The sequence below is a fragment of the Amborella trichopoda genome, chromosome 11 (genome assembly GCF_054954075.1).
Source record: "Amborella trichopoda isolate Santa Cruz 75 chromosome 11, AtrichopodaSantaCruz75HAP2 v2.0, whole genome shotgun sequence".
Lineage (NCBI taxonomy): Eukaryota > Viridiplantae > Streptophyta > Magnoliopsida > Amborellales > Amborellaceae > Amborella > Amborella trichopoda.
This window is the reverse complement of record NC_142346.1, coordinates 48,100,554-48,115,344: the sequence shown is the minus strand read 5'-3', so window position 1 is coordinate 48,115,344 and position 14,791 is coordinate 48,100,554. Positions and strand designations below refer to the sequence as shown.

The 14,791-nt window shown below is 35.8% G+C and overlaps 2 protein-coding genes across 17 annotated transcripts in view; both read right to left on the bottom strand.

Moving 5' to 3' along the window:
* LOC18427802 (tetratricopeptide repeat (TPR)-containing protein) overlaps window positions 1-6,016 on the bottom strand; it is a 52,215-nt gene extending 46,199 nt beyond the window's left edge. For 15 of the 16 annotated variants that reach the window (XR_016043824.1, XR_016043827.1, XR_016043823.1 and 12 more), the window contains exons 1-4: window positions 5,667-6,016; window positions 4,515-4,617; window positions 4,222-4,329; window positions 2,918-3,099 (exon numbers count right to left, since the gene is read on the bottom strand). Coding sequence is in view for 5 of the 16 variants with exons in the window: in XM_088851239.1 (XP_088707365.1) it covers window positions 2,918-3,099; window positions 4,222-4,329; window positions 4,515-4,617; window positions 5,667-5,968 (695 nt within the window). In the remaining 11 variants the exon portion in view is untranslated. The remainder of the gene's footprint in view (window positions 1-2,917; window positions 3,100-4,221; window positions 4,330-4,514; window positions 4,618-5,666) is intronic. The other variant, XM_088851242.1, reaches the window with a different exon arrangement.
* A 3,965-nt stretch (window positions 6,017-9,981) lies between these two features.
* On the bottom strand, window positions 9,982-14,104 carry LOC18427800 (protein BEARSKIN2). The gene is made up of 3 exons (XM_088851238.1): window positions 13,849-14,104; window positions 12,081-12,346; window positions 9,982-11,480 (listed from the first exon to the last, which is right to left on the bottom strand). Exons 1-3 carry the CDS (start codon window positions 14,006-14,008, stop codon window positions 10,827-10,829), a joined length of 1,080 nt encoding a protein of 359 aa, XP_088707364.1. The 5' UTR covers window positions 14,009-14,104; the 3' UTR covers window positions 9,982-10,826.
* Between the last annotated feature and the right edge of the window lie 687 nt (window positions 14,105-14,791).

Below are 14,791 nucleotides of genomic sequence, written 5' to 3'. Positions count from 1 at the left end.
ACGGCCTGATTTCTGTGGATTTCGATCAAATCTCAGTAGAGTTTCTGATCTATAGAGCCTTAATCTTAGCATAAATCAGGTAAGTATTTTTTTCAGTTCGTATATTTTCTTGTACATTTTTTTTTACTTGAATGTTCTGCAACCTTTAGGGTTTCGCCATTTTGATCAGTTTCTCCTCAAATTTAAATCAAAATACTTGAAATTTGATTCAAAATGATCCTAATGGGACTATTTCATATTAAATATTCAAATTGGATATAAAAAAAAATGAATTTTGGGTAAAATGAGTATCAGTTTTGGATTTTTGCTAAATCACTTTTTTAATTTAATATTTTACTTAATAAAATTAGGGGTTTTGATCCATATAGGTTCTCCATGCATGTAATGTGTGAATAAGTATTTGGTCATTTTTTTTATAATTAAACCGAATTTTATGTATATATTTCCAATTTTCAGGGAAAAATCATTTCTCTTAAGATTTTGTTTTAATATTGTAAGCTGGAAATTTATAAGGGCCTTCCTTAAAAAAAAAGAAAATCTTATAATATGAAAGTAACTTTTTATTATTTTTTAGATCATGATGCAATATTATAATTTTATAGTAATAATATTGGTGGATTGAATAGCACAATTTTTTATATAATTAAATTCATGAGACGAAATTCCAATATGCATTTGGGGTAATTTTAATTCTTTTATCTTTGTTCAGAGAAATCAGAAATTTGGTCTAGACTCTTATTGTGAAGTCCATTTGGTTCAATCACCATAGTTATTTCGATATCAAGAACACTTTTTATAATTTTATTTTTTTATAGTTTCCTGTTAATTGGTTTGAGTTGGACAAAGCACACATATTCTCATTGTTTTTCATTTTTTATTGTTTAGCGAGTGTTCCTAAACCCTTGCCCCATTGTGTGCTAAACCTAGATTTTGGGCAAAGAACCCCTCCGAACCCCAAATTCAAATATTTTACAGATAAGGATTTTATTATAGTCAAATTGGCACATATTATACAGATATTAGCATTGGCAACTACAATGAATTGTCAAGACGATTTAATGAGTGGAACCAACATGATACAGGGGAAGAACGATACCATCCTTCATTTTGGTATTCGATTGTATTTCAGCTGTCGTATGCTCTATTTTGGATCATGTATTGATACTCATGATGATTGTAATCTCTTTTTCTCAGTAATGTGAATAGAATGGTTAACAGACATCCAAACAGGGAAACTGTATCTTAATATCCATGGAGTGCAAAATAATGAAAGTACATAGTACACTACCGTCAAATGTTTTTGGAAACTCAAAAAACATCATTTTAAAGGGATTTTTTGACACGTTTTTGGGCCGACCGGATTGCCGATCCACTGATATGACATGGTTTTGGGGTGGCCAATCTGGGTCAACAATCCATTTTTTTAAACCTTGTTCCAAAGTCACATCCAATTCAATCATTCAGAATGCCGTAAAATAGTATCTTATTCTCTATACCAGAGAGATTTCTTATTATCTCAAAATCAGCACTTAAGGATCCCATTTTTTCCTTTCTTTTTCTTGGTTATGTTTTTCTTTGTTCAGAGTTGCGGACAGACCAATTGAACCTGACAAACCCATACCATTTTATTGTTGTGAACCCTATCATCAATATTTTTTTTAGTTAGGGACAAAGTGTACAAACAAGTTGCCAAGCATCCAATATTAACTGGAGAAGAGAACATCCCAAGTCATTAAGTACCAAAGTCTAAATAGCCTTAGGAAGGTAACATCAACAGTACCTTCCCAGCAATGTTGCATTGAATAACTTGTAAAATTCTATTCTTAAAACCACCATGAATTTTTTATTAATTACCCAATTTTCATAGTTAGCAGGACCTCTGAAATCTAAACTGCAACAAATGGCTTGCAGCATCTAAACCATGCACCTTATATTTTCTTGTTTTTTACCTTGAAATGAGGGAAAAGTCTAAACCTTATAAAGAGAAATTAATGCCCATGAATAAGCACGAGCAATGTCAAAAAAAGAAAGCACGAGGTGCCACCTAGGTGGCCAGATGGGGTCAGGTGCCTAGGCATGATGCCATGCATGCACTCACATATGCATGTGCGCACACACACAGGATTAGGGGGGACCATCAGCTGAGGCGCAATGCTCCAAGCCAGGCACAGGCCACAATGAGCCAGCCTACGAGCCCACCTAGAGGCAGGCTGCCAAGGAGGTCTACATTGGTCTGCATCTGCGATACTGTTTGTCATTTAAAACTAAATCCCATCCCAAGAGGAACAGGTTGGGTGACCTGTGCGCACATGAACAATTCTTATTTGTATGAACTAGCCCTCTAATTGAAAATATTCCTATTTACGTTTTGAGCATTTTGTGTGTTTTGGTTTTATATATGTTAATCACACGACAGTAGACCAGTAAATAATAATCGTAACTTTGAAGAAGAGGAAATTAAGCATCTGTAGGGGCCCCAAAATGTCTCAAAATAATAATGCAAAATAAGAGGAAATTAATATATCAATATAACACAATCCTAATATATCAATATAACCAGCATTCTAAAAAGAAGAGGAAATTAAGCATATGTAGGGACCCCAAAATGTCTCAAAATAATTTGCAAACAAGATGAACTTTTTTTCTTTTCTTTTTTTTTTAAATAGTTAATCTCTATGAACTTCTTATCCAAGATAAATGCAAGGACCTAAGTCCAGCATGATCAAAATAAGGTAGGCTAAAACATAGAAGGAAGAGCTAAGTTCATGCAGTAATTACAAAATAAGCCCAAAAAAAAAAAAGTATGTACTATACCACTGTACAAATTACAATAAGGACCGCCTCTCATAAAGAAGGAAAATATTTTCTTTCTTTAAGTACTTCAACCTGACAAGTATTGACAAACCTTTAAACTTACTTGGACAGAGTTATGAGGCATTCCCATAGCTTGGGATTCTTGGGAGTTAAATACGCAGCAAGACTGTAGAAGTTTTTTGCTCTTTTCTTATCCCCGCGGTCGTTGTAAATGATACCAAGAGTAATGTAAGAATCTGCCACACTAGGAGCAAGCCGCACAATTTCAGTCAACAAACTTACTGCCTGCAACTCAAAGCCATACGAATTAGATAATTAGCAACTAAATAAGTAGGAGCTGTTCACAACCCAAGAGGAATATCCAGATAAGCACTTCAGCAAATGCTTATTTTAAAAAGCCTCTAAAGCAAGGATGATGTACCATGACGCATAGCATATAAACAATGTCAATAATGTACCCTCAACCATTGGTCTCAGATGTTTCTCTGCTTTGACAAAGAATAAACCATTTCAGCCATCTGCCACTGATAACAATGGTTGAGGATACATATAGCATATGCTATATGTACATGGGCTATCTTCCCTAATTCAGAATTTGAGGAGATTTAAAACATGATAAAGATGCAATTATCTATCTGTTCAAGTGAATTGCACACTCAAACAAGAAAGCAAGTTTTCTAATAATCATATACATTTTTCAAAATTTAATTTTAGGACATATTAGATTAAAGAAAACACCCTCAAAACTTGAACGTAAAAATATGAGGTTCTCCAGGCTTCCTATTCACTACATAATGCAACATAAGACTACAGATTTTGTTGCACAAAGTATGTCGAGATTGGTAGCACCTGAAAGTTTCGGCATTTCTGAATCAAGTATTCCATTCTTCATTTAGAACATATTTTCTCACTAGTCTCTGTTAGCATATGCAACAAGTCATAGTAAAGGAAAGTTGTACAAGACATAAAAAAGCTTGTAAAATCTCCTCAAGGTGAAAATCAAAAAACTGTTATGTTAACTCATTTTGGAAGACATGAGATGTATAAAGTGTACAACTGGATTCAAAGCTTCCCTGTGCAAAGCACAAAACAGAAGTTTCATAAGGCAAGATCCTCTTTTATGTCCAATAGTAAATTCACCCAATACGGTTTTATTATCACATGAGTGCAATAATTAATTCATTGTGTGATAGGAAGGGGCCAGCAAAACAGATGAATGGCTGTGTGATCATCTTTGTCTTGGTCCTTTTAGATTAGAACATTAGTGTCTTATGATAAGATCGGTATATCTGTTCCTAGAACACTGAGTGTAGATTCCAGTATCAACATTTTTCTCTAGTTTAGAATGCAATTGGAGATGGAGAAGGAAAACAAATAAGTGTGACCAAATTGAAACAATAGTTTCACCTCATCGTAGCGGCCAAATGTATAATGGATATTAGCATCCATAATTTTCCTCGTCACTTCTGGGCTAAGTTTTTTCTTTGAGCCCTTCTTCCGTCCCCTCTTCTTAGGCTGCACTCAGAAGGAACCAAACAGAGAGGGTCAATGGGGATCTATGTAGATAAGTTACCTTTATGTTATTAGCGTCACTGACTCATGTGCAATTGTGCCAACATTACTCACATGAAGCTCCACCAAAGTCTCTGTAAAAACCAAGAAAAAAATTGCAAAATATAAATCAAAGATAAGGACCATACTTCAGAGGATTTCCGGCCTGAACCATAACGCATCACTTCCTCAATTTCTTCAATATTTGCACCAAATAGGTTCTCTTGTCTAGGCCTCTTACTAGACTCACCGCTGTTCCAAATAAACTCCAATATTTAAAATTTAATCTAAATAAAAATATAACTCATTTATCCTAAGAATCAATTAGCATAAGTGAACTGGCATATAATCTACCACATGGAAAGCAGGTTCTACTCATAGACACTGTTAATTGAGAGCAAATAAGATTATGCAAAACAACATAACCAAGCATGTTAACATGCAATAAAAACAAATTATATCAACCTATCTAGTCGCTCTCAACAATGGAGCACATTATGAGCGCAAAAGCAAGATAAAATCCTCACGTGGAGCAATTTGACAATAAAATATAAGAAAACCTACAAGTACATTGGAAAAATATTGATAACCATGGAATCTTCGCAGAGAGAGAATGCGAGAGAGAGAGAGAGAGAGAGTTGCCAAAAAACTTGCAACAATATGATTTTGCATAATATTTATCTCTTATTTTTTCAGTCACTAGCACTTGCCATTGTTTCTTTGTGGTTCTTGTGTGCTATATTGCTGTGTAGAGGATGACCTGACAAGTATTACTTTAATCTTTTGGTAGTTAACACTAAACAAATAAAATAAAAAATCAATGCAGATATTCGTAGCAGGTACTCGACTCAAGCAGTGTGTGAAAAACTAAACTAATGGGTCGAATTGGTCACCCACCAGTTTTGAGCTGGCAGGGGGGCCTTAGATCCGGACACGTACCCACAGGTTCCAAGCCTGTTTGGATGGTTCAGCTGGCTCGGCAATTTCAAAACACTAGTTTCGGGCTTGGAAGAAAGATTCATAGTATTTACACTGTCTCTTCTTGAATTGAACTACATAGCCTTCTATGCAAACCATATTTTATCAAGCTCAGTGTATAGTAGTTCAAGTGCGCAAGGATCTTCAGAGCTACCACATAAAAACTATAAAACTCATGGGTCTAATATGCAAATAAATTATCCCATGAATGTTGCAACCAGAGCTCCACATTACTCAGTATAACAACAATCTAAAAACTTTGAAGTAACAAATTCAGTGCCTATAAAAGTCAAAATTCATTTTCAATGTGAAATTGTGATTACCTACTATCAGTGATTCCCTTGCGCTTGCGCTCAGCCAAGGCTTCATACTCAAGCCTCTCAAACTTCTCAAATGTCTCGATTACTGATTCATTGGCATCAGCAAACCCTAGAGGATCCATATCCCCTTCGAATAAAGCAAAGCATTCATCTTCCTCTTCTTCAACGTCTTCGTCATTGACCTCGTCTTCATTAATAGATTCTTCGTTGGCGGATTCATCATTAATGCCTTCATTGATCTCTTCTTCTACAACTGAGGCTTCCATATCCTCGGAAAGACTCCGAGGTGCCTCTGCTTCTTCCATATTTGGAGATTAGCAAATAATTATACAAGAGAAAACTTAATAACTTGATCAATAATTTATTCCTTTGACGAGCTCGAGTACCCTCTCAGAACCACTGCCCTGTGAATATTACCGAATTTGAGATTTTTTACCTTAAAAGCTCGAAATCAGAGAGAATTCGCATAAAACTCTTTACAGTTTGCCTTCAAAACTTAAATTGGCCATAATTAACAGAAATATCAGCAAAAACACGGTGGAATTCTGTAATCAGTTGTTCCTTTGAATTCTTGAAGCAACCATTGACATACAGAAATTTGACAAAAAAAACCTGTCAATTCTCCGTGATTCAGGTTCCTTCAAGAGCTCAAATCCACCATTTGCAAACAGAAATATATGGAAAAAAAATGCAATATTCATTTCTCTGCAAATTCCATCCAGAGCTCAATCCACCATCACAAAAGCAAGTGCTCCCCGCAAAGTTGCTAAAGGAGAGTTCGATAACCTTAAGAATTGCAGAGTGTTCTGGAAAAAAAAACCTTGGAATTGTACGAGATTTCACTAAGGGGAAGAAACTGTAGAGAGACAGAGAGAGCGAGAGAGAGAGCAAAGTTGATTCACAGAAATTGCAGACAGTTCTCAAAGAAACCTAGGAATCGTACGAGTTTTCGGCAGCGGGAAAAAACTACAGAGGGGCAATGAGAGAGACAGGGGGTTTGTTTACTAAAATACCCCTTTTCCTTTTCATGATCCCGCCAGAGCATTACTCGCGGGAAAATCCTAGAGGCTTTTTTTAGGATCCAAAATTTGATAGATGTAACATTGGCCTCAATAAAATAAGAAAAAGTATTTGTTGAGTTGGCCGACTCATTTATTCTCGTGCGGTCTTCATTTGAAATATATATCAAATATGTATTTCCGATTCAAAAATTTAGAATTCGATAATCTCAACCAGGACAATGATCTAATTTGGAATTTTTCTCAAAACTTATAAATATTATCTTATGAATTCCTTTTTCTACTATCCATTTTTTTACTTTTTCGTCAATGTAATATTTTGTGAGATCCATTTTAGATAAGGATATTTGATAGACAAGGGACCATACTGTAATAGGTGAATCAGCTGCCTCACCAAAGCCGTGGCACCCAATAACATCTCAATATGAAACAGATGCCATCCAATTTTTTGAGGGTGAGATCTAATAGTTAAAAAAGCTTTAAATTTCAATTTTTCCTTTTTAAAATATTATTCCAGTGCTTCTTAGGTGGTTTTTAAAATTTTAGATTGAGAAAATCATCCGAAGTAAATATTCTATATAAGGAAGTAGGTGCTATCAATTTATTCAAAGTTTATATATTTTTCCTATTTTTTATAGGTCTCAAGCACTCAGATTTTATAATTAACAAGTTAAAAGTGGTTGTGACCCTCTTATACCTAATGTAAATAGTACTTGCAATCTCATTTTTTTATTATTAAACGATTTTTATGTTTCAGGCCATTTTTTTATTGTCAAAAGATTTTTATGTTTCAGGAAACTTATAGCACATGATCCATTTACCCTCTGAAATAAATACTGAGGGCGCATTTGATAATGGGAAGTTATGATTTCTGATATGATCCATTTACTCTTAAATAAATACTGAGGGCGCATTTGATAATGGGAAGTTATGATTTCTGATGCTACGGCTTCTTGTTGCAATAGTACTCCTCGTGTTTGAAAGCCACCACTTCTCATGGCTTCCAAAATAGTGTTAACAAAATGAAAGTCGCGGCTTCCATCTTTGTAACTAGAAGCTGCTACTTTGGAAATTGGTGGAAGATGTAAAGCCGCATTCCAATCAAATGTGGCCTTAGGGCCTATTCGATAAATGGAAATTGAAAGTTCCATGAAAATTGGATTTTTTGACTTCTTGAAACTGGATATTTTTTATGTTTATAATCGACAGAAGTTGTGTTTGATAACCTGTCTAGATTTTAGGAAGTCTGGAAACATGTATTTGATTGAACTTGAGAATTTAGAGACATGGAGACATGAAAATGATTTAGTTTTAAGTACTCATTAAATGTTTCATCATGAGATAGTGATATTTGTCCTATGTGACCAAGATTTTAAAATCATAGGTCATCCACAGTATATAAGATATAATGTATGGTATAGATCATTGAAATAAAAAAATTAAAAAGTTGTATTTTCATTGAATTATATGCAATCTATTCACTGATTTATTCGGAATCCATGTAATCTTTTGTAGTGTAGCTTATCGATGATAGAGCAAACTATTTCTTTATTTGAAAATAAATAATTTGAATATCTAGTCCTTATTTTGTTTTAGAAAGGTAGTCCAAGGACATTGATTCCAAATCTTAATATTGTATTGTGAAACTTCTATCCAATTTTTCATTTTCCCAGTGAAAATGAGTGTAGTTCACTATAGCATAAGGATTAAAGCTACACATAAGTCTACTAAAAATACTGGTCAATTTTTAAAGGCTAGATCTAGATGTCATAAAACTCAAAATTCAAGTTTTTTCTTTTAAAAATAATCATCAAGTTATTTCTATATGCTACAAAAATTTAGACTAAAAAATCAATGTGGCTAGGTGTTTCGATCAAGGGAGTAGATGCGTAATATCCTCCTATGGAGGATATATTGGCGGGGACAAGTACCTTTCTTTTTTCTTTTCTTTTTTTATTTTTTATTTTTTATTTTTTTGTGTTTTTTATTTCTTCGTTTCTTGACATTACAGATGTGGGAGGGAAGGAAAGGCCGGGCCAAGGCAAGGTGTGCGGGCATAATTTAAAGAAAAAATTCCCGTAATAAATAGAGCAAATTATATATGGACCTTATTTGGGGGGTCAGGGGTCATTTGCCTAATATTACGAGCATCACCCCCTACCTTTGCGGCATTATTTTTCTTAAGTTGCTCCTGTGTCGGACAAGTTTTTTTTTTTTTTTTTGGAATCACCAATGTTGTCCAGCATTTGTATTGCCAGATAGCACTTTATCCCGCTTCTCTCTCACCAACTCTTATTTGGATATGGATTCTGGCCACTTTGATCAAGATGTTGAGACTCCAGTCGATGAGACTTTCCAGCAGCTAAAAACTGGTTTCACTGAGGATGAGAAGTAATTGAAGGACCAACTGGAGTCAAGAATTCTTTGGATATGACATCTAACTCCTATGATCATGTTGGAAAGGTCGGGATAACTGAAAATGGTTGCTTCGATGCCATTGAGTATTTAGAAATATGGGAGATCTCAAAAAAGCAGGAAGTTCAGTACATTGAGGATGAAAAGTGTATTAAAGATGAACCAGTTGTAGAGCAAAAGATTTCCAGCAGAGAGCTTGAAAATGGAAGTAATGAAAATGCTTCTTTCTTGAATTTAGAATCTGATTATAATTTTGGTAAAGAGACTGTTGATTCAAAAGTTAACGATTTCAGAGACTAAGATAAGGAATATTTGAAAATGGTTTTTGGCTATGACATTGCAAAGATGAATGATAATGTCGCTGTTGAAGAATTAAATAGGGGTGCGGGTGAGTTTATTAGCAAAATTCCCAACGAGTTTTCAAGTGTCCATGAAACTTCTCTGTAACCTGATACTTGTGATTTAGAAAGAGAAGACACGACCAACCGAACTCACAATTTGGCCGATGAAAATGTTTTGGAGCCTCACCAGGTCAAAGACAACGCCACTCTCCAGCAAGTTTCTTGAGGGCAAAGAGAAGCCATCAGAGAGTATGGATGAAAACCAACGGCTCAAAAATAAGTGCAATAGGGGTCGTGGTCTGAAAACAATGGCTATATAGGAATAAACTCACATGACTATCAGATCTTGGCAGTTTCATTGAACTGCTTTATAATTATAATGCTCCATTGTTCTTCTTAGTTTCATGAACTACTCTATCGAAGAATATATCAGTGGACTGTATTTTAGAATTATGGAGTATGATGCTAAAGGTCATACCTGCGCTCACACTCTAATTGATCTTTTTATGCTTTTTTTTTTCTTTTTTTTTTTGGAGAATTCAGTAGGGATGACGAGCTCCTACTCATTTTTTAAATACTCAGTGTTTTTTTAATACGTTAGGTGAGAATGGAAACCTAGACCTTAGTTGTTTACAAGTGGTATTTTTACCTCTATTTCTTGAATTTATCGCTATTATTTTGTATTTTTCATATTGGTTGTTTGCATAAAGTGAAAAATCGTAATGAATATTTTTTGTTTCGCTCTCTATTTTGTTTCTCTTTAAAATGACAGGAAGAGATGGCTCGCTAGTTTTGGATATAGCACATTGTGCGGTATTTAAAATACCGGACAACAAAGAACTAAAAAAAACTGCTAGTTTTGGAGATAGCACATTGTGCGGTATTTGGAATACCGGGCAACAAAGAACTAAATAAAAAACTAAGAAAGAATAGCTCCCTGTCTAGTGTTTTTTGCCAGATGGACAAGGGCAAACTTAGCGAAGAAAAAAGCCACGGGGAGGGGGGTGGTGCTCGTATTATTGAGCATATTGGACACACAACGGTAATAGACCCAATATTGTCAATAGGTAATTTGCATATAAAATAAAAAAGGATTAAAACAATTAAAAGCCAATTAACCCATGATTGAGTACAAAAGTTATACAACTTAAGAATTAAAACTCTTAAACATTGTTTACTATGTACCACAATTTCATACATATTAAAATCCATACATGATTAACTCAATTTATGAATGTTCCATGTAGTCATTGGGACACATCATCTTCAATACATACATAGTTGATCAATCACTGTACATATAACCACATAAATCACAAATAAAAATCACCAAAATATACCCCAAGAGTTATTTTGATAAACTACAACAATCATAGTCATGAAAACTTTTATTTCGCAAAGTTCCAGAGATCAATCTCATTCCGCAATGGAGCCGGATTGATCGTGTTGCTCGCTGCATTTGCATCCGAGTATCTCATTGCCTTCGACGAATCCTCACCGCTCAAATGGGAGCCTACAAGGAGAGCAGACCAGTCATTCAAATTATCCTCTCTCATCTCCACCATCTCCTGTGGAGCCCCACATTGAGCCATGTTCATGTTCATGCCATTGTCACAAGCTTGATAACTCAAATTTTTTGAGAAACTTTCCCCTTCGCACGGCCTTTGAATCTGCAAAAATGGCTTAGCAATGGTCTCTGAGGATGCCGACAATCCTGAGAAGTCGTAGCCGAGAGGTGGCCTTTGGCTCTGGATCTGTGCTTGGACCTGCATTTGCAAATCATGGCTTGGGTTCATGTTGGTGAATTGGAGGCCAAGCTCAGGGGGCTTGTAGAGATCAAAGGCAGGTTGGTTGTGGTGGTGCAGGTGGTGATTGTATTGGAGCCCCCTGTGGCTTCCTTCTCTCTCTACACTTTCTCTGTCTACACCATGATTCATTATGTTGCTGCTTTCTTGCTCCATGCTTAGGCTTGTGCTTGCTTCTTGGGGAACTTTGAAGAAGTTCTTTTTCTTGAAAACTCTGCACACCACCCAACCGTCTTCCTTCAAGGGCCAAAGAGACAGTGTCAGGCCAAAGAGACAGTGTTGCACTAATGGTTTTTAAAGAGAAATCTTTGAGAGAAAAGAACAGAGAGAGAGAGAGAGACGCTGTGCATTTGCATATTTGCAACCAGTTTAAAATGTAGAAAACGACCTTAGGCATTCTTATAAGACAAACAATAAATTTCATGGTTGTTTGGTGCATAGTGCAAACAGTTAAAAAACCTATCCTAGAGAGAGAGGGGGGGGCGGGGGAAAGAAGGCAAGGGAGAGTGACAACGGGTTTGGTCGGGTCTGGCTGGACCCGGACCCAGATAAAATAAAGGGACCCGACCTGATTGGACCTGGACCCAACCCAAAAGTAAGAGAAATATATTCAAATCCAGGTTTTGAACTTGGACCCGACCTTTTGAGTTAAAAATTTGGATCCATACTCATAATGGAGCTCAGGTTAGGTCCTGGGTTTGGTTGGGTCCATTACCACCACTACCACTACTAATGTCTTATTTTCTCAAAAAAAGAGAGAGAGAGGGGGGTGAGAAAGACTTTCAATAGAAAAAGGCACTATTTTCTTATTTTGTAGAGAGAGAGAAAGGGACTCACATTGACCTCATTGTTCTCCTCCAACCTGTACTCATGCATGATCCAATCAGTCTTTTGTCCATGAGGAGCTCTCCCTTTGTAAAAAACAAGTGTCTTCCTCATCCCAATCTTCTTATAACTGTTCTTTATGCACTTGTCCCTTCCTGTGGCTTTCCAAAACCCTGCACTTGTGGCCCTGTTTGTCCTTGAACCAGTTGGATACTTCTTGTCCTTGTGACTGAAGAAGTACCATTCATTCTGAGGGGTTGCTCCTATTCTACACCTCTCTGAAAAAGGAACAGGGAAGAAATCAAAGAATGGATCTTCATTAGCCAGAGTAAAATGTTTTCTCTCTCTTAAAGCTTTCCCTTTCTAGTCTTTATTTGTGAATCTCTCTCTCTATCTCTCTCTCTATCTTTTAAGACACGTACGCATATGTTATTTTTTTATATGGGTCATAAATCCCTATCTCATAAGTGAATGAATTTCCATAAGTGAAAGTAAAAGGTTATCTCATTTTTTAAATTACAAACTGATTTTATAAGACAACCTGCGTTGGATGGCCAAAATGAAGGAGAAAAACATAATAGCATAGGGTTGTGTACCAAGAAGATTAGGGTTTTGAGAAAAGTAGGTTCTAATGAAACTCAATTTTTGTGCTTAAGTATATCTTATCTAGTCACTTTTTATAAATAAATAAAGAAAAAAGTTCATATAAGATGTCAACTTCGTACTATTGAAGTATGGCTTGTTTCGATGATGGCAAATCCTCAAATTAGCTATCTAAATCTCAAGATGTATGGATATAAAAAAAAAAATTCATGAAGATGATGCATACGAAGATGCATTATCTAGATCGTCCATTTCAAAAATTTGATTGTTTATAAATCAGCTCAATTTGCATCATTTTTTATATTTAAATTTCATAATTAACAATGACAATAGATTTGGATGCCATCACAAACTTTTCGGAGGCCCTACTTAAATAGTACAAGGTTGACACCTTATACATAGCCAATATACAAATAAAAACTGAATTTGCATAGAAATTTAGAGTAAAATGAGCCATCTCTCTTTCTCTCTGAGGTGGGGAAATATGGTTTGGATTTTACACTGGAATCCCCCTTGGCATGGCATAAACCATCAATCTAAAGGTGGGATGTAAGTGATGGTCCCTTAAAAAAAAAAGGGTAAATTCAATACTTCTAAAACATATATAATTTTAGTTTTAAATTTTTTTTTTAACACATTAATGATCTTCATGTCTACTTATTAAAAATCAGAATAAAAATTGATTTAAAAAATAAATTATCAAGAGGACAGCATTTCTACCTCTCTGTCCAGGCACTCGTATAAACCGTGTCCATGCAAATTTATGATACTGTGAACCCATGCTTAAAGTTTCTTCAAAAACTAAAAGATAAGTTACGTGTAAAGAATCAAATGCCTTGTGAGATGTTTTATTGTAGAAAGAGGTGCTAACCATATTTCTTCTCACAAGACCCCAAAATTCAAAGTTTGCGCAGAGAGAGAGAGAGAGAGAGAGAGCACCTGCATGCCCCCAACACACACATCACCGTCTAGTGAGAGAGAGAGAGAGAGCACCTGCATGCCCCCAACACACACATCACACTCTAGTGAGAAAGAGAGAGCACCTGCATGCCCCCAACACACACATCACCCTCTAGTGAGAGAGAGAGAGAGAGTGCACCTGCATGCCCCCAACACACACACCACCCTCTAGTGAGAGAGAGAGAGACCCAAAACAAGAAGCCAACATTCTCCTCACCTTGCAAGTCCCATGGCTCCATCTTGTTCAAGTCCACTTCCCTTATCACCTCCAAATCAAACTTCTGATAGGTAACCTTCTTCCTCAAATAGTAATACAAGAGCTCCTCATCCGTTGGATGAAACCGGAATCCGGGTGGAACTCCGGCTGATGATGTCATTTTCCGGCAAACGAAAAAAACTGTAAACTCTCTCAAGCACCCTTTCCTCTCTCAAAAAAGCTCTTTCAAGTGTGCTTTTCTCTCTCAACCAACTCTTTCAAGTGACACTTTCTCTCTCAAACCCCTTAAACCTTTCATATATATCTATCGCTTTGTCAAAAAGTTGAAGCCTTAAGCCTAGCCGGAAAAAACGGTAGCATGTAAGTGACTTAAAATCTAAGCAAAAAGCTTAAGACTAAGGGAAATTTCCAATTAAATGGTTAAGACCGAGGAGAATTTGTTTTGAGTTTTTTTTTTGGGAAAAAGTTAATATAAGGTGGGCACCTTATACTGTACGAGTAAGGTGCATCTAAAAAACCCCACCAGAGAAGGTTATTCTTATGTTGGAAAACCCTCTAATCGATCATCTCGACTTCGAGATTCGTAGTTATGAAAAAAGGGGATTTTTAGTCCTAAAAATAGTGGATCTTTTAACATGGACTATCCATTTTTAAGTGTTTATAGATCTGCCTAATCATCACCATTTCTGAAACTTTAAATTTCATAATTGGGAGCAACATTAGATTTTTATATCATCGCAAGGCTTTGCAGCACCGAAATTGCGTTCACAACATAATTTTGAGGTTCGCAAGGCTTTGCGGCACCAAAATTGCATTTTCAGGATAATTTTGAAGTGCACCTTACTTCAATAGTATAAGGTTGACACCCTACACAAACCTCACCCTTCTTTTTTGGTCAATTTCTTATTAATGAGCTTATAAAATAATTGTGAAATGATCCCTA

Coding starts and splice junctions, on each gene's coding strand:
- LOC18427800 (XM_088851238.1), bottom strand. CDS start 14,008: ATGACATCATCAGCCGGAGTTCCACCCGGATTCCGGTTTCATCCAACG. Junction 12,347..13,848: donor GGAGCCATGGGACTTGCAAG/GTGAGGAGAATG, acceptor TTCCTTTTTCAG/AGAGGTGTAGAATAGGAGCA. Junction 11,481..12,080: donor AGGAGAACAATGAGGTCAAT/GTGAGTCCCTTT, acceptor TGGCCCTTGAAG/GAAGACGGTTGGGTGGTGTG.